The following is an 18,148-nucleotide window of genomic DNA, read 5'->3' on the forward strand; positions in this document are numbered from 1 at the left end:
GAATGAAGTTCCAGGTCAGGGAATGAGTCTCTGACCACTCTGGATTTTAATAGGATAAAAAGGGAAATTTCACACTGAAATCCAAGTGAATCCCTACACAGGAGCTGCTTTCCTGCAGTGCTGGGCAGCGAGGGCTGACCTCTGTGGGCAAGGCCAGCCCTCCCTAGGGACAGGGCCCCACCACACTGCCACACACGTGTCCCCAGGGCTGTGACATGGCCAGGACATCTTCATGGCAAGGACCCCAGGGCGCTGCTGCCGACATCATCATAGTCCATGTGCCCAGGGGGCTGTTCCGAGGGGTCCCTGGAGGCTCCTAGGGAAATTGGAGGGGAGTGGATCCCTACTTGGGGACAGCACAGAAAGGTGCCACAGGGGGCAGGCAGCCCCGTGTGCCCCTGACAGACCCCACCTGGGCTCTGACCACAGCACCCATGGATCTGCTGCCGGGGCCCTGCCCGCCCCCACAGCCAAAGCCTGCCATGGAGTGGCTCTGCAGAGGGGACAGGGCAGCTGGGAGCCCTCTCACCTGTGGGGAGGACACCGATCCACCTCTGCCGTGCCACTCCCTCCGAGATGTCCCCAGTGCTGGCAGCGGGGGGCTCCTGGGCCACATCCAGGACATCGTCATAGCCATCTGGGGCTCCTGGCTCGGGCCAGGCAGGGGCATCTGGGAAAAGCAGAGGGGTCCCTGGCAGTGACCAGCAGCCCTGGCGGGGCTCAGGCTGTGCCGTCCCCTCCAGCCTTTCCCCTGGGCACGTGCTGGAGGCCCTTGGGTCTCACAGGGAAAGGCGATGTTTCCCTGCGCATGCACAAGACGGGGATTTGTCCCCTCAGCCCCCCAGCCCGAGTGTGTCCCCTGTCCCCAGCTCTCCCTGCTGGTTTCCTGCCCTGTGAGCCTACCTGGGGCTGCCTCGGTGTCACTCCCCTCCACGCTGTCCCCGCTGTAATACGGCAGCTTCTTCACCCATCCCTCCAACAGGGAACCTGCAGGGGATAATCAAGTGGCACCACCGGTGACAGAACCTCACACTGCAGAGCGGGGCTGCTCTGGCACCGAGGGACACCCACAGCCCGTGGCCAGGGGCCACTGCTGGGTCACCAGGAGCCAGAGCTGCCCTGGGGCTGTCAGGCAGAGCCTTCACTCCGGGCACAGCTGGGGCACAAGGGCTGCACCCACCTGGGGGAGTGGGCACCTCCTGGTACTCGGGCACGGCTTTGTAATCCAGCTCCTCGTAGACAGCGTTGGAGATGGCATCTGCAGCTCTGCCAGCGCCTGCAAGGAGATGCAGCCCTTACCTGGGGCCCTGGGCACAGCGAGGGGCACCGGGACCAGCCCTGGCCACCTTCTGAGCTGTTCCGAAGGGCAGGGGCCCCTGGAGCCCCACACCGGATCTGTCCCCACCCCCACCCACCGGGACCCACCTCGGCGCCAGGCACGGGCACGGCACAGCAGCAGGGCCAGGGCACCCAGGGACAGGCACAGCAGCGTCCCCAGCACCACGCACAGCACAGTGGCCACAGGCACAGTCCCCACGGCCACTGCCGGGCGCCTTCTCCTGGGGACACCTGTGGGGACACAGGCAGGCAGTGAGGGCAGGGGGATCCCAGCCAGCCTGCTCTGGGGGATGCAGGCACGGGCACAGCTACCTGTGCTGGTGGCACCCTCTGGATACGGGGTCGTGTGTCCCTCAGTGGTGCCATCACTGTCCTCCTCACACTCCACTTGGACGTGCCCGCCGGTGTCACAGCTCTGCAGGTGCCAGGGTGCCGAGGGGCACCCCCAGAGCGAGCGGGCCCCGTCCTCACAGCCCACCCAGGCCAGCCAGGCCTCGCTCGGCTCCTGGGGAGGTCCAGCTGCGATCTGGCCCCAGTCCCCACAGCCCAGCTGGCGGCAGACGGCGGCGGCGGTGCCGGGGCTGGTGCCGTTGGCACACACGCGGCCCCAAGTGCCATTGTAGGACACCTCCAGGAACCCCCGGCAGCGCCCAGGGCCCCCCGTCAGCCGCACGGAGAGCTGCTCTGCAAGGGGGACAGGGGGGTCACGGCACGGCCAGGAACCCCCTGGGGCCTCTGCCAGGCCCTGATCCGGGGGTGCCCCGCACTGACCTGAGCAGACGGCCCCTGCCCCGCCGCCGCTCCCGCACTCGCGCCGCTCCGTGCGCCCGCATTCCCAGAGAGACTCCTCGGACCCGGAGCAGTCGGGGATGTACGGCCACAGCGGCCCCGTGCCGGCACCCAAGCGCCCCGAGCTCGGCGCCTCCAGTGCCGTGCCACAGCCCAGCTCCCGGCACACAACGGCCGCGTCCGCCAGCTCCCAGCCTTCCTGGCACACCGAGCTCCACGTGCCACGGGAATAGACCTCCACACGCCCGGCACAGCGCCCAGAGCTCCCCACCAGCCTCACCTGCAGGCTGCCTGTGGGAACCAAAGGAATGGGCTGTGGGGGGGTTCTTTGAGGCACCGGAACCTCCGGCCCTTCTCGGGACACCCACCTGAGCAGACAATGACCATCTCATCAAGGCTGCTGTTTGGTGCAGGGCCCATACTTGAGATATCACCCATCTCCTCCAGCTGGTTATCTGTCTCCTCAGGGCTGCTGCTCAGCACAGAGCCCATACCTGAAATGCTGTCCATCCTTTCAGTCATGATGTCGACCTCACTGGAGCTGCTGTTCAATGCAGGTGCCCCACCCAAGGCACTGTAAACGTCCTTGGGAAAGCCACAGCCCAGCACCGCACATATCATGTAGACATCCCATGACTTCCAGTCCTCCAGAGGCACACGCCGCCAGCCTGGGCTGGTTATGCTCTCCTCCAGCCGCCCATCACAGAAGCTCTGACCTTCCACCAGCCTCAGGGACGTGACAGAACCTTCACCTGCAAATTCACCAGGACAGCCTTGGGGCTGCAGCAGCTGGCTCACACCGCACTTCAATCCAAAACACGCCGGCATCATCTGCTTGCAATTCGTGGCAAGGTCCCAAAAGCCCTTAAGTCTACTCACAGTGCACCTTTACCCACCTAAGCAGATGACAGCGGCGGCGTTCCCAGGGGCACAGGGGGGCTTCCCCAGCACGGCCACGGGGCACTCGCCCGGGTGCCGCTCGCTCCCGCTGCAGCCGAAGGCGTCCGGCCACAGCGGCCCCTCCCCGCTGCCGAAGGAGCCTCCCGGGGGCACGCTGAATGCGTGGCCGCAGCCCAGGTGCCGGCACAGGACGTGCGCATCGGGCAGCTGCCACTCGCTGGCACACACGGAGCCCCACGTCCCCCTCACTGCCACCTCCACTCGCCCGGAGCATCTCGAGCTGCTGTTCCCCAGGCGGAAGCCCGTGTAGGCTGGGACAGGAACGGCGTTGAGAGCGCTGATGCTGCAGGGACCCCAACTGCCCCCGCTGTCCCCGGCACTTACAGGAGCAGATGACGCTGGCAGGGCCGGTGCAGCCCTGGCTGAGGGGCACACGCCGGGCACAGGCACTGAGGAGGGGCTCGGTGCCGCTGCACTGGAAGCCCCCGTCCCAGAGCGATCCCGATGCTGCCCCAAAACGGCCACTGCCGGACATCGAGATCACCTCACCGCAGCCCAGCTCCCTGCACACCACCTGGGCCACCTTCATGTCCACCTGATCCTCACAGACGCCGACCCAGGCCCGGCCCTGACGCACCTCCAGCCGCCCCGCACAGGCTCCATCGCCACCAACCAGCCGGGAAAAGCCTGTGGGAGCAGTCAGGGGGCAAGGGTCAGGATATATGCATGAACAGCCTCAACCCCCTCAAGCCCAGCTCCTACCTTGGCAGACAACAGCAGTGTCCAAGACACTAATGCTGATGTTATAGGGTCCCCAGCCACGGATCTCGCAGTCCCAGAGCGTGGCCTCGTCCCCACTGCAGTCCACCAGGGCCAGGCTGAGGGGCCCAAGGCCTACGCCGAAGTGCTCGAGGGCAAAGTAGGCACCAGAAGCCGAGCCACAGCCCAGCTGCTGGCAAACCACCTCGGCGTCCTCCATGTCCCAGCTGTCGTCTGCCACCGAGCCCCAGTGTCCCTGCAGCTTCACCTCCACCCTCCCGGCACAGGGACTGCCGCCGCCCGCCAGCCTCAGCTCCACGGCATCTGCGCAGGGGCACCGGCGGCACGCCTCAGACCGGCCCGGCATGCTCCAGCACAAGGTGTGGCTGTCCCTGCACGGCCAGCGTGTCCCCTCACCTGCGCAGGTCACCCCCACATCCCACTCGTGGCCGCAGAAATGCCGTCCCCATCCGAAGTGCGGACACCGCTCCAGCGCGTCCTCGGTGCCGTTGCAGAAGACGGGCTGCAGCCAGATCCGCCCGCTGCCCTGCCCGAACGGGGCGTGCAGGGACGCCCTGGCCACCCGGCCACAGCCCAGCTGCCGGCACACCACCACGGCCCAGCGAGCTTCCCAGTCGAAGTCGAAGGCGCACACGGAGCCCCACTCACCGCCGTGCTTCACCTCCACGCGCCCGGCACAGCGCCCGCCGCCGCCCACCAGACGCAGCTCCCCGGAGCCTGCGGCACGGAGGCTGCTGAGCCGGGCCCGCCACCGCCGCGGGCCCCGCTGCCGCCCGCCCGACACTCACCCGCACACAGCCGCACGCACACGAGCAGCCCCAGCGCCGCCAGCGGCCCCATGGCCAGCGGCCCCCAGCCAGCGCAGCCGGGCCGCCTCTCGCCAGCGCCCGAGCCGACGCGCGCAGCGGCGCCGGGGCAGCAGCAGCCTTTATCAGGCGCCTCATCTCCCGGCCGCGGGGCCGCGGCCTCCAATAACCTGCTCCGTGCCCAAATATGAGCCTCGCCCGCGCCTCTGCCGTCACACACCTCGCCACAGTGGGCTGGCACCCGGATGTCCCCGGGGGGAGACAGCCCCCCCCCCCACAGCACCTGCCCTGCGGGGGCCCTTCCTGCATCCCCCGGGCCCCCAACGCCGCTGCTGGAGCCTGCCAGCAGCCATCCTGACGGGCGGCACGGGCTGCAGCCCACATCCTACTGAGAGCGCTGAAGGAACCGCCTCTGGCTCTTTGGGCACCTGCAGAGCCCAAAGCCCCCAGCCTCGGCGCGCTCCCCTCCCGCCTGCGCCGAGCCCCCGCGGCGGGTGGCAGCGGCCCCCGGCTCTCCGCGGGGCTGCCAGGTGCCAGCTCGCCGGTCCCTCGCGGCGCCGCTGGCACATGGCGCTGCTGCCGCAGCTGCGGCCCCGCGCTCGCCTCGCCGCCAGGGCACGAAGGAGGCGCTTACCCCCCGGCGGTCCCGGCTTCGCCGGCGACCGCACGCCCTCCCGGCACCTGCGCTGCCGCCGCCGACGCCGCGGCCCCGCCGCCCCTGCCCCGCCGCTCCGGCCCCCCGCAGCTCGCCCGCCGCGCCCGGCGGCAAACTTCCCGCTCTCACCCTGCGCACGACTCTCTGCCAGCGCATTCCCAGCGCAGGGATCCGCTTGCACTGCTGCCACCCGCGCCCCTTCGCAGCTGCGCCTCCGCACGCTCCCCAAACGCCCACTGCCACACACGCAGAACTCACATTTCCTCACCACTTCCACTCCAGGTTTCCGATTGCCGCAGTCGCAGGTGTCTCCCTCGGTAAACCCGATTGCTGCTGCCGCACGAGCACCCAAACAGCCCCAGCTGCTGCCTCCCACGAGTGTCCCATGCAATGAACAGCGCTCTGTCCCTCTACCATTCCAAGCACACAAAAACTCCGCTCCAAAGTCTCTCTTCCTCCTGATCCCCGCATCCCGCTGTCTCTCTCGGTGTCCCTCACCTGGCCGGCACCTCGCTTTCCCCGGCCCTTTCTGATGCAAACGATCGGCGCTTCCCGGAATCTCGTCCCGGGCTCCCCGCAGAGCAAACGGAGCAGCTGGAACCGCAGCTGCTGCCCATCCACCTGCACCGCAGCCATTCCTCCCCGGCACAGCGTCCCGCTCCCTCGCCGTGCGGCGGCGGCACGAGCTGCCCTGCCCCGTCCCCCTGCTCTGCCGGGCTCTGCGGCACCGGGCGCTGTGCGGGGCTGCTCCGCTCACACACGCTCGCAGCGCACGGAGCCCACACCGGGCCGGCTGGGACGGGGCACCCGAACCGGAGCGCAGTGCCCGGCTGGGTGCGTGGCTGCTGGCCCGGCCGCAGGGGACAGGAGATCTCCGCGTCCACGGATACCTCTGGGGGCCCGCGGGAGGCTGTGCCAGTCTTTCCCGAGGGTCCTTGTAGGCGACTTCAACCTACCAGACACCTGCTGGGAACTTCATACAGCAGAAAACCAGCAGTCGAGAAAGTTTTTAGAGTGTCTGGAGGATAACTTTTTGTCACAACTGGTGGGCGAGCCCACCGGGGGAGGGACTATCTAAGACCTGCTGTTCACAACTAGAGATGGACTTGTGGGTGATGTGGAGCTTGGAGGCCGCTTGGGGCACAGTGACCATGGAATTATAGAATTCTCGATAACTGGTGAAATAAGGATATCAATAAGATCTCTACATTGGACTTCCGGAGGGCAGACTTTGGCCTATTTAAGAGGTTTATTCAGGGAGTTCCTTGGGAAACAGCCCTTGAAAACAAAGGAGTCCAGGAAAGATGGGTGTGCTTCAAAGCAGATATCTTGAGGGCACAGGAACAGACTGTCCCTGTGTGCCGAAGGAGGAGTCGACGAGGCAAACGTCCAGTTTGGATGAGCAACAAGGTTTTGAGGGAACTTAGAATAAAAAAAGAGGTATCATCTTTAAAGAAGGGGCTGATTTCTCAGCAAGTATTTCAGGGAGCTGCTAGGGCATGTAGAAAAAAAATTAGGGAGGCCAAAGCTCAAACTAAACTAAACTTGGCAACTTCTATTAAGAATAATAAAAAAAAGTTTTTACAAATATATTAATGGTAAAAGGAAGGGTATAACCGACCTCTGTTCCTCATTGGATGAGGCAGGCAACCCAGTAACTAAAGATGAGGAAAAGGCAGAATTGCCTAATGCAATGCCTCCTTCTTTGCCTCAGTCTTTAGTGGTAAGACAGCTTGTCCTCCAGACAACTGTCCTCAGGGCTTGGTAGGTGGTGCCAGGGGGCAGAACGGTCCTCTTGTTATCCAAGAAGAGGCAGTCAGAGAACTGCTGGGACACTTGGATATTTATAAATCAATGGGACCGGATGGGATCCATCCCAGGCTGATGAGGGAGCTGGCAGATGAGCTTGCCAAGCTGCTCTCCATCCTTTATCAAGAGTCGTGGCTCACTGCTGAGGTTCCAGATGATTGGAAAGCGCCCCATGTGACACCCGTCTACAAAAAAGGCAGGAAGGAGGATCCTGGTAATTACAGGCCAGTTAGCCTGACCTCAGTAGCAGGTAAGATAATGGAACAGTTCATACTGAGTGCTATCACACAGCACTTGCAAGATGGCCAGGGTGTCAGACCCAGCCGGCAGGGGTTTACAAAGGGTACGTCATGTCTGACCAACCTGGTCTCCTTCTGTGCCCAGGTGAGCCAGCTGGTGGATGCAGGAAAGGCTGTGGATGTGGTCTGTTTACACTTCAGCAAGGCCTTTGGCACTGTGTCCCACGGCTCACTCCTGGAGCAGCTGCAGCCCACGGCTTGGACAGGAGCACTCTGTGCTGGGTTAGGAACTGGCTGCATGGCCGGCCCAGAGAGTGATGGTGAAAGGTGCTGCATCCAGCTGGGGCCAGGCGCCAGTGGTGTCCCTCAGGGCTCTGTGCTGGGACCAGTTCTGTTTGATATTTTTATAGACGACATGGATGAGGGCATCGAGTCCTTCATTAGTAAATTTGCAGACGACACTAAGCCTGGAGCTTGTGTTGATCTATTGGAAGGAAGGAGGGCGCTGCAGAGAGACTTAGATCGGTTGGATGGGCAGAGTCCAACAGCATGAAGTTTCATAAGTCTAAGTGCCGAGTTCTACATTTTGGCCACCAAAATCCCCCACAATGTTACAAGCTTGGGTCAGTGTGGCTGGACAGTATTCGGGCTGAAAGGGACCTGGGGGTGCTGGTCGACAGCAGGTTGAATATGAGCCAGCAATGTGCCTTGGGGGCCAAGAAGGCCAATGGCATCCTGGCCTGCAATAGGAATTGTGTGGCCAGCAGGAGCAGGGAGGTCATTCTTCCCCTGTACTTGGCACTGGTGAGACTTGAGTGCTGTGTCCAGTTCTGGGCCCCTCAGTTTCGGAAGAATGTTGAGACGCTGGAGCGTGTCCAGAGGAGGGCAACGAGGCTGGTGAGGGGCTTGGAACACAAGCCCTATGAGGAACCTTTGAAGGAACTGGGGTTGTTCAGCCTGGAGAAGAGGAGGCTTAGAGGTGACCTTATTGCTCTCTACAGCTTCCTGAAGAGAGGCTGCAGACAGGTGGGGGTCGGTCTCTTCCACCGGGCAGCAACTGGCAGAACAAGAGGACACAGTCTCAAGCTACGCCAGGGAAGAGATAGGTTGGATATTGGGAAAAACTTTTTCACCAAAAGGATAATAAAGTACTGGCATTGTCTTCCCAGGGAGGTGGTAGACTCACCATCGCTGGATGTGTTTAAAAAAAGACTGGACATGGCACCTGGTGCTATAGCCTCGTTGAGGTGTTAGGGCATAGGCTGGACTCCATGATATTAAAGGTCCCTTCCAACCTCATTACTCGGTGATTCTCACTGGGCTGTGCTATTGCCACCTCAGCAGGCCCTGCTCCTGCGAGGACCTCAGCCGCTGCTCCGCCCTTCCCACCTGGAGCAGCTCAGCAAGCAGAGGCCAAAGCCCTCGTTCCCTGTTTCCCTCGCTCCCACAGGCTGGGCAGCTGCCGCCTGTCGGGCGCCTCCTGCCCAGCCCTGGCTGCGCGGCTGCTGCAGGGCCCCGAATCACCCGCCGGCACCTGAGGGACAACGAGCCGGGAGCCCAGGGCGTCCTGCAGCTCTGCCAGCAGCTCCGGCATCCCGCCTGCCCGCTGAGGAGCCTGGGGTAAGTCAGGGCCCCGCCACGGCCCCTTCCATGCCCGGCATTCCCGAGCCGGGCAGCGCAGGCTGCGGGACAGGCAGGGCCGCACCGGCATGGCGGCTGCTTCGGCACCTCCCTCCCCACAAGCTCCAGCACCTTCTCCTCTGCTCCTGCCCCCTCCACGCCCAGGCTGAGCACGGACGGCTTCAGCTGGGCCCTGCTGCAGGAGCTGGACGCCCTCCGGGCACTGCAGCCCGGCCTGACCATCGGGAACCTCCTGGAGCACGACGTGCCGCAGCCAGGGGCCATGGCCCGGCTGCCCTGCCACCGCGGGCTGCTGCCGGGGGGCAGGAAGGCGCTGCCCTCCTTCAGGAGACCTCCCCTCCTTTAGGAAAAGTCCTTCCAACACCCAGAGCCATTCCCAGCCAGGCTCTCAGTGCTGCCAGTGCAGCCGAGCCTGCCCCAGCCGGGGTCACAGGGAGGTGGATATCCTGCTGCATTTGCGGGGAGGATCCGGGCCCTGCCCTCTCCCTTTTCCCCCCGGTGTTGCTGGAAAAACTTGTGTGCACTTGGCAGTGATAAATAAAGACCCTGCAGAGAATCCCACCAATCCTCCTGGGCTCTTCAACGCAGCCCACCATTCCCAGGGATGTGTCTGTGGTTCCAGTTCCTGCCCACAATCCTGAAAGAGTGTCCCCTGAGTAGAGGAGCCCGCGACAAAATCAGATCCCCAGCCTGGGAGTGAGTCCTGACCAGTTCAGTTTTTAATAAGAAAAAGGAGAAATTGACACTGAAATCCAAGTGAATCCCTACACAGGAGCTGCTTTCCTGCAGTGCTGGGCAGCGAGGGCTGACCTCTGTGGGCAAGGCCAACCCTCCCTAGGGACAGCGCCCCACCACACTGCCACACACGTGTCCCCAGGGCTGCGGCATGGCCAGGACATCTTCATGGCAAGGTCCCCAGGGCGCTGCTGCCGACATCATCATAGTCCATGCGCCCAGGGGGCTGATCCGAGGGGTCCCTGGAGGCTCCTAGGGAAATTGGAGAGGAGTGGATCCCACCTTGGGGACAGCACAGAAAGGTGCCGGAGGGGGCAGGCAGCTCCGTGTGCCCCTGACAGACCCCACCTGGGCTCTGACCACAGCGCCCATGGATCTGCTGCCGGGGCCCTGCCCGCCCCCACAGCCAAAGCCTGCCATGGAGTGGCTCTGCAGAGGGGACAGGGCAGCTGGGAGCCCTCTCACCTGTGGGGAGGACACCGTTCCACCTCTGCCGTGCCACACCCTCCGAGATGTCCCCAGTGCTGGCAACGGGGGCCTCCTGGGCCACATCCAGGACATCGTCGTAGCCATCCGGGGCTCCTGGCTCGGGCCAGGCAGGGGCATCTGGGAAAAGCAGAGGGGTCCCTGGCAGTGACCAGCAGCCCTGGCAGGGCTCAGGCTGTGCCATCCCCTCCAGCCGTTCCCCTGGGCACGTGCTGGAGGCCCTTGGGTCTCACAGGGAAAGGCGATGTTTCCCTGCGCATGCACAAGACGGGGATTTGTCCCCTCAGCCCCCCAGCCCGAGTGTGTCCCCTGTCCCCAGCTCTCCCTGCTGGGCTCCTGCCCTGTGAGCCTACCTGGGGCTGCCTCAGTGTCACTCCCCTCCACGCTGTCCCCGCTGTAATACGGCAGCTTCTTCACCCATCCCTCCAACAGGGAACCTGCAGGGGATAAACAGGGACTTGGCCGTGGCCTCAAGTGGCACCGCCGGTGACAGAACCTCACACTGCAGAGCGGGGCTGCTCTGGCACCGAGGGACACCCACAGCCCGTGGCCAGGGGCCACTGCTGGGTCACCAGGAGCCAGAGCTGCCCTGGGGCTGTCAGGCAGAGCCTTCACTCCGGGCACAGCTGGGGCATAAGGGCTGCACCCACCTGGGGGAGTGGGCACCTCCTGGTACTCGGGCACGGCTTTGTAATCCAGCTCCTCGTAGACAGCGTTGGAGACGGCATCTGCAGCTCTGCCAGCGCCTGCAAGGGGATGCAGCCCTTACCTGGGGCCCTGGGCACAGCGAGGGGCACCGGGACCAGCCCTGGCCACCTTCTGAGCTGTTCCGCAGGGCAGGGGCCCCTGGAGCCCCACACCGGATCTGTCCCCACCCCCACCCACCGGGACCCACCTCGGTGCCGGGCACGGGCACGGCACAGCAGCAGGGCCAGGGCACCCAGGGACAGGCACAGCAGCGTCCCCAGCACCACGCACAGCACAGTGGCCACAGGCACAGTCCCCACGGCCACTGCCGGGCGCCTTCTCCTGGGGACACCTGTGGGGACACAGGCAGGCAGTGAGGGCAGGGGGATCCCAGCCAGCCTGCTCTGGGGGATGCAGGCACGGGCACAGCTACCTGTGCTGGTGGCACCCTCTGGATACGGGGTCGTGTGTCCCTCAGTGGTGCCATCACTGTCCTCCTCACACTCCACTTGGACGTGCCCGCCGGTGTCACAGCTCCTGCAGGTGCCAGGGTGCCGAGGGGCACCCCCAGAGCGAGCGGGCCCCGTCCTCACAGCCCACCCAGGCCAGCCAGGCCTCGCTCGGCTCCTGGGGAGGTCCAGCTGCGATCTGGCCCCAGTCCCCACAGCCCAGCTGGCGGCAGACGGCAGCGGCGGTGCCGGGGCTGGTGCCGTTGGCGCACACGCGGCCCCAAGTGCCATTGTAGGACACCTCCAGGAACCCCCGGCAGCGCCCAGGGCCCCCCGCCAGCCGCACGGAGAGCTGCTCTGCAAGGGGGACAGGGGGGGTCACGGCACGGCCAGGAACCCCCCGGGGCCTCTGCCGGGCCCTGATCCGGGGGTGCCCCGCACTGACCTGAGCAGACGGCCCCTGCCCCGCCGCCGCTCCCGCACTCGCGCCGCTCCGTGCGCCCGCATTCCCAGAGAGACTCCTCGGACCCGGAGCAGTCGGGGATGTACGGCCACAGCGGCCCCGTGCCGGCACCCAAGCGCCCCGAGCTCCGCGCCTCCAGTGCCGTGCCACAGCCCAGCTCCCGGCACACAACGGCCGCGTCCGCCAGCTCCCAGCCTTCCTGGCACACCGAGCTCCACGTGCCACGGGAATAGACCTCCACACGCCCGGCACAGCGCCCAGAGCTCCCCACCAGCCTCACCTGCAGGCTGCCTGTGGGAACCAAAGGAATGGGCTCGGGTGGCGGCTCAGGGCACTGGCACCTGCAGCCCTTCTCAGGACACCAACCTGAGCAGACAATGTTGGTCCCATGAGGGGTACCAGCTGGGGCAGTGGTCATCCAGTCAGGTATAAAGTCATCCAGAAAGTAGTACTCCGGCAGCCCTTCGGACCTCTTAGACAGCTCTGTGGTCTTCCTCTTGATGGTTTTGACCACGTTTACCATGTTGTCCTCCTCTGTGCTACTGAGGGATCTCAGGTAGGCTGTTCCAGGGACAGCATAACTGTTCTCCAGTCCTCCACAGCCTAGCTCCCAGCACACATTGCTCAAATTCTGCACGAGCAAAACCTCTCCAGGCACACGGCGCCAGTCCCCGGTGCTTATGGCCAACTCCAGCCACCCATCGCACCGCGTCTCACCGATCACCAGCCGCAGGGACTCGCGCTTGCCTGTAAAATGGCCGCACTCAGCCCTTCATCAAAAAATAACCCTGCACCTTCGCATACCGTCTCCACTTTTTGGAGGGTCCCAAAAGCCCTTAAGGCTACTCACAGTGCACCTTTACCCACCTGAGCAGTTGACGGCGGCGGCGTTCCCAGGGGCACAGGGGGGCTTCCCCAGCACGGCCACGGGGCACTCGCCCGGGTGCCGCTCGCTCCCGCTGCAGCCGAAGGCGTCCGGCCACAGCGGCCCCTCCCCGCTGCCGAAGGAGCCTCCCGGGGGCACGCTGAATGCGCGGCCGCAGCCCAGGTGCCGGCACAGGACATGCGCATCGGGCAGCTGCCACTCGCTGGCGCACACGGAGCCCCACGTCCCCCTCACTGCCACCTCCACTCGCCCGGAGCATCTCGAGCTGCTGTTCCCCAGGCGGAAGCCCGTGTAGGCTGGGACAGGAACGACGTTGAGAGCGCTGATGCTGCAGGGACCCCAACTGCCCCCGCTGTCCCCGGCACTTACAGGAGCAGATGACGCTGGCAGGGCCGGTGCAGCCCTGGCTGAGGGGCGCACGCCGGGCACAGGCACTGAGGAGGGGCTCGGTGCCATTGCACTGGAAGCCCCCGTCCCAGAGCGATCCCGATGCTGCCCCAAAACGGCCACTGCTGTTCATCGAGATCACCTCACCGCAGCCCAGTTCCCTGCACACCACCTGGGCCACCTTCATGTCCACCTGATCCTTACAGACACCGACCCAGGCCCGGCCCTGACGCACCTCCAGCCGCCCGGCACAGGCTCCATCGCCACCAACCAGCCGGGAAAAGCCTGTGGGAGCAGTGCAGGGCCAGTATCAAGGGATGTGCATGAATTGCCACACGCACCCACAAGCCCAGCTCCTACCTTGGCAGACAACAGCAGTGTCCGAGACACTAATGCTCCTGTTATAGGGTCCCCAGCCACGGATCTCGCAGTCCCAGAGCGTGGTCTCGTCCCCACGGCAGTCCACCATGACCAGGCTGACGAGCCCGTCCCCTGTGCCAAAGCGGTCACGGGCAGAGAAGGCACCGGAAGCCGAGCCACAGCCCAGCTGCTGGCAAACCACCTCGGCGTCCTCCATGTCCCAGCTGTCGTCTGCCACCGAGCCCCAGTGTCCCTGCAGCTTCACCTCCACCCTCCCGGCACAGGGACTGCCGCCGCCCGCCAGCCTCAGCTCCACGGCATCTGCGCAGGGGCACCGGCGGCACGCCTCAGACCGGCTCGGCATGCTCCAGCACAAGGTGGCTGTCCCTGCACGGCCAGCGTGTCCCCTCACCTGCGCAGGTCACCCCCACATCCCACTCGTGGCCGCAGAAATGCCGTCCCCATCCGAAGTGCGAACAGTTCTTCAGCGCGTCCTCGGTGCCGTTGCAGAAGACGGGCTGCAGCCAGATCCGCCCGCTGCCCTGCCCGAACGGGGCGTGCAGGGACGCCCTGGCCACCCGGCCACAGCCCAGCTGCCGGCACACCACCACGGCCCAGCGAGCTTCCCAGTCGAAGTCGAAGGCGCACACGGAGCCCCACTCACCGCCGTGCTTCACCTCCACGCGCCCGGCACAGCGCCCGCCGCCGCCCACCAGACGCAGCTCCCCGGAGCCTGCGGCACGGAGGCTGCTGAGCCGGGCCCGCCACCGCCGCGGGCCCCGCTGCCGCCCGCCCGACACTCACCCGCACACAGCCGCACGCACACGAGCAGCCCCAGCGCCGCCAGCGGCCCCATGGCCAGCGGCCCCCAGCCAGCGCAGCCGGGCCGCCTCTCGCCAGCGCCCGAGCCGACGCGCGCAGCGGCGCCGGGGCAGCAGCAGCCTTTATCAGGCGCCTCATCTCCCGGCCGCGGGGCCGCGGCCTCCAATAACCTGCTCCGTGCCCAAATATGAGCCTCGCCCGCGCCTCTGCCGTCACACACCTCGCCACAGTGGGCTGGCACCCGGATGTCCCCGGGGGGAGACAGCCCCCCCCCCCCCCACAGCACCTGCCCTGCGGGGGCCCTTCCTGCATCCCCCGGGCCCCCAACGCCGCTGCTGGAGCCTGCCAGCAGCCATCCTGACGGGCGGCACGGGCTGCAGCCCACATCCTACTGAGAGCGCTGAAGGAACCGCCTCTGGCTCTTTGGGCACCTGCAGAGCCCAAAGCCCCCAGCCTCGGGGCGCTCCCCTCCCGCCTGCGCCGAGCCCCCGCGGCGGGTGGCAGCGGCCCCCGGCTCTCCGCGGGGCTGCCAGGTGCCAGCTCGCCGGTCCCTCGCGGCGCCGCTGGCACATGGCGCTGCTGCCGCAGCTGCGGCCCCGCGCTCGTCTCGCCGCCAGGGCAGGAAGGAGGCGGTTTCCCCCCGGCGCCTCCCGGCCTCGCCGGAGACCGCACGCCCTCCCGGCACCTGCGCTGCCGCCGCCGACACCGCGCCTCCGCGCCAGCTCCGGCCCGCGGTGAAGCCACATTCCGGGGGGGCACAGAGCCCACTTGATTATCTGTGGACCCACCTGGGTAATCTTCGATCAAGCACCACCGAAAAACAAGGGGTGCAAAAGGGGGGTTGCAGGAACTCTTTGATTTCTCCTCTGTGTGTGAGGGTGACTATCGGGGTGCGCCGCGCCCAGCAGCGCTGAGCAGTGACAGTGCCAGCAGAACAGCATGCTCCCTGCGGGGTCACTGCTGCAGCAGCAGTCACCGCCATGAGCCACCAGCCTTTGTGTGGGACTTGGGACCTGCCACCTGCCAGTGTCCTCGTGTCACCCCAGGATGTCTTGTGAGCTGTGCTAAACCATGTTAAGCCCTGACGCGTCCCTCCCAAAGGTTTCGTACGGCGCTGCTGCGGCTGCCTGTCCTTCCTGCTCGCCCGCAGACCCAGCCGGGGCTGGCGGGACGGGACGACCCGGCTACGCTCTCCCCGCGGCGGGCGGGAACCCTCACAGCGGGTCTCGGCGACATTATCAGCCTCCCACTCTACACCGCGGCCTTTCCACGTAGGTGGCAAAGTGTCACAGGAGGTTTCATTCCAGAATGCCTCCCGTGTCTCCTGGAATGACACCCCAGAAAAGTGGGGGGAGACGGGAAACCAGGAGAACCACGTGGGCACCGGGGCGCGGCTGCCTCCGCTGGCCACGCCTCCTCCCGTGACCACGCCCCATTCCCGGAGCCCCCGCCCCGCAGCGCCACCGCCGGGCCGGCAGGGGGAGCCCCGCGCAGCCGCCACTATCCGGAAAGAACCGAGCGGCGGCGGAGGCGGCCGAGCCGGGGCTGGCGGCGCGGGCGGAGCGGCCGCGATGGCGCAGCTGGTCGAGCAGCTGCGGGCGGACGGCGTGGACAAGGAGGTGCTGCGGGAAGGCACCGGGCCGCTGCCAGACTTCCGCGACGGCACCAAGGTCAGGTCTGCGGGGGGACGGGCGGGGTGGGGGGATGTGGGAAGCGGAACGCGGCGGGGCAGGCGCGCATGCGCGCCCTCCCCGCCCCCCTCCCGCCTGCGTCGCCATGGTGACGCCGCGGGCTCCTCCTGCTCCTTCAGGCCACTTTCCACTACCGGACGCTGCGGTGCGGCGATGAGGAGACGCCGGTGGACGACAGCAGGGCGCGGGGGAAGCCCATGGAGCTCATCGCCGGGAAAAAGTTCAAGCTGCCGGTGTGGGAAGCGGTGCTGCGAACCATGCGGCCCGGCGAGCGCGCGCGCTTCCGCTGCGACGCCAAGGTGGGCGGGACCGGGACCGGCTGGGGGCGTGGTTTTTGCGGCTGGGGGCGTGGCCTGTGTAGGTGGGCGGTGACTTTCTGTCGCGGGCGCCCCGGTGCTCTCCGGCCGCGGAGCTCGAGGCTGGAGCATCCTTGTATTTTTCTCCCCGCTCTCCTCAAATTCCGGCTCCCTTCCCTCCTGCAGCACGTGGTGCTCTACCCGCTAGTGTCCAAGAGCCTGCGGAACATCGCAGCAGGGAAGGACCCGCTGGAGGGGCAGCGGCACTGCTGCAGCATCGCCCAGATGCATGAGCACTACTCCCTGGGGTACCCCGACCTCGACGAGCTCCAGAAGAACCCCCAGCCCCTCATCTTTGACATCGAGGTGCTGAAGGTGAGGTGCCGGCATGGGGAGCTCGGGGTGGAAGTGTTCAGAAAACACACAGATGTGTCATGTGGGATGGGGTTTAGTAGTGGCCCTGGCAGTGCAGGACTCGATGACTCTAGAGGTCTTCTCCAACTTAAACGATTCCATGATCCTGTTCTCTGATTCCATGATGGGGTGCTGGCAGGTGGAGCCACCCGGCTCCTACCAGCAGGACCCATGGGCCATGACAGATGAGGAGAAGCTCCAGGCTGTGCCCCAGATCCACAAGGAAGGCAACGAGCTGTACCGGCAGGGCAAGGTGCCTGAGGCAGCTGCCAAATACTACGATGCCATCGCCTGTCTCAAGAACCTGCAGATGAAGGTGGGTCTCCCCTGCTACACACAGGCATCCTCAGGAATGCCGGGCTTGAGAGCTGCCTCTCACTCTCTGTGCTCTGTCTGCCACAGGAACAGCCAGGCTCTCCCGACTGGATCGAGCTTGACCAGAAGATCACACCCCTGCTCTTAAACTACTGCCAGTGCAAGCTGCAGTGTGAGGAGTACTACGAGGTGCTGGACCACTGCTCCTCCATCCTCAACAAGTACGAGGGTAAGGAGCCAGGAGCCATCCCAGGTGGCTGTGGAGGGCACCAGGACACCCCCACCCGCCGCTGACCTTGGCTCTCTCCCCACAGACAATGTCAAGGCCTACTTCAAGCGGGGCAAGGCCCACGCGGCCGTGTGGAACGTGGCCGAGGCGCAGGCTGACTTCGCCAAAGTCCTGGCGCTCGACCCCTCGCTGCGGCCCGTGGTCTCCAAGGAGCTGCGGAGCCTGGAAGCGCGGCTGCGGGAGAAGGACGCCGAGGACAAGATCCGCTTCAAGGGCATCTTCTCCCAGTAGAGTCCGTGGCTGCAAGGGAGAGCCCAGTGCTCTCGGGACAGGTTCTTTTAGATATTCCACATGTGGAATGGTCATGGATGTTTATTAATGTTTAATACAGATTTTACTTATTTGAAGTCAGTGGAAATGGCCCCGGAGCTCGCCACGGCCTGGGGACACAGCCAGGGCTCATCATCACGCCAGGGATACGTGGGTGACAAGAGCCTGCTGCTTCCTGCCAACTTTTATCACTTATTTGATGTTTTTATACTTTTTGGTGGCCATGGAGGGGTGGCACTGAGCCTCGGCCCCAGCTCCAACTTCGTGCCTGTTCTCCGTGCCACGCCATTGTCACTTATCCAGGCTGCTGCTATCATCCCAAACCAGTGTCTCCTCTTGTCATGTCAGTGTCGGGAATATTTTATATAGAGTAACAGCTTGTTCTTGCTCTCTCTATAAATATCTGATCATGCTATGCCAAGATAAACTCAAGTAAAACCAGTCACACCCCCCTGGTCACTACAAAAATTTACTGCTAGAGGTAAAATGAGGGGAAACCAAGTTGGAGAGGGGGAGGGTATCAGCATCAGCACAGCCCACACACCCCAGGCTCTTTTCCCTGTCCTAAATTGCTTGTGACCCAACTGCTGTGCCCCACAGCCATCTCCCTGTGGGACATGGTGTCCCTGGAGGCTCCCCAG

At 65.0% G+C, this 18,148-nt stretch overlaps 3 protein-coding genes across 3 annotated transcripts; 1 reads left to right on the top strand and 2 right to left on the bottom strand.

Annotated features, from left to right (window-relative positions):
• Nucleotides 1-29: 29 nt before the first annotated feature.
• On the bottom strand, nt 30-13,412 carry LOC119701387 (antigen WC1.1-like). The gene is given in 26 exon segments (XM_038138018.1): nt 30-316; nt 530-670; nt 904-987; nt 1,181-1,276; nt 1,426-1,569; nt 1,651-2,022; nt 2,110-2,418; nt 2,496-2,879; nt 3,024-3,338; nt 3,412-3,714; nt 3,790-4,524; nt 4,596-4,998; nt 5,156-5,601; nt 6,082-6,220; nt 8,851-9,249; nt 9,892-9,974; nt 10,158-10,298; nt 10,532-10,615; nt 10,829-10,924; nt 11,074-11,217; nt 11,299-11,410; nt 11,412-11,671; nt 11,760-12,068; nt 12,144-12,524; nt 12,645-12,959; nt 13,033-13,412. Coding segments are annotated over 26 exon segments (6,486 nt in total). The 5' UTR covers nt 13,238-13,412; the 3' UTR covers nt 30-230.
• Nucleotides 13,361-14,978, bottom strand: LOC119701388 (deleted in malignant brain tumors 1 protein-like). Its single transcript, XM_038138019.1, has 3 exons — nt 14,708-14,978; nt 13,823-14,209; nt 13,361-13,731 (listed from the first exon to the last, which is right to left on the bottom strand). The coding sequence occupies exons 1-3, from the start codon at nt 14,976-14,978 to the stop codon at nt 13,361-13,363; spliced, it is 1,029 nt and encodes a 342-aa protein (XP_037993947.1).
• Nucleotides 14,979-15,693: 715 nt separating this feature from the next.
• LOC119701267 (aryl hydrocarbon receptor interacting protein) lies at nt 15,694-17,975 on the top strand. Its single transcript, XM_038137718.1, has 6 exons — nt 15,694-15,902; nt 16,043-16,222; nt 16,406-16,594; nt 16,773-16,949; nt 17,036-17,177; nt 17,263-17,975. Exons 1-6 carry the CDS (start codon nt 15,804-15,806, stop codon nt 17,466-17,468), a joined length of 993 nt encoding a protein of 330 aa, XP_037993646.1. The 5' UTR covers nt 15,694-15,803; the 3' UTR covers nt 17,469-17,975.
• The last annotated feature ends 173 nt before the right edge of the window (nt 17,976-18,148 follow it).

This window comes from Motacilla alba, chromosome 5 (assembly GCF_015832195.1).
Source record: "Motacilla alba alba isolate MOTALB_02 chromosome 5, Motacilla_alba_V1.0_pri, whole genome shotgun sequence".
Classification (NCBI taxonomy): domain Eukaryota; kingdom Metazoa; phylum Chordata; class Aves; order Passeriformes; family Motacillidae; genus Motacilla; species Motacilla alba.

What these genes read in the sequence shown, in the direction of transcription:
- LOC119701267 (XM_038137718.1), top strand. Translation starts at nt 15,804, where the DNA reads ATGGCGCAGCTGGTCGAGCAGCTGCGGGCGGACGGCGTGGACAAGGAG. An exon ending in GCTTCCGCTGCGACGCCAAG is followed by an intron (nt 16,223 to 16,405) that starts GTGGGCGGGACC and finishes TCCCTCCTGCAG; the next exon opens with CACGTGGTGCTCTACCCGCT. An exon ending in CATCCTCAACAAGTACGAGG is followed by an intron (nt 17,178 to 17,262) that starts GTAAGGAGCCAG and finishes CTCTCCCCACAG; the next exon opens with ACAATGTCAAGGCCTACTTC.
- LOC119701388 (XM_038138019.1), bottom strand. Translation starts at nt 14,978, where the DNA reads ATGTGGCTTCACCGCGGGCCGGAGCTGGCGCGGAGGCGCGGTGTCGGC. An exon ending in GCCGCGGGGGCTCGGCGCAG is followed by an intron (nt 14,210 to 14,707) that starts GCGGGAGGGGAG and finishes TGTGCGGGTGAG; the next exon opens with TGTCGGGCGGGCGGCAGCGG. An exon ending in TGTGGGGGTGACCTGCGCAG is followed by an intron (nt 13,732 to 13,822) that starts GTGAGGGGACAC and finishes GCCCCTGCGCAG; the next exon opens with ATGCCGTGGAGCTGAGGCTG.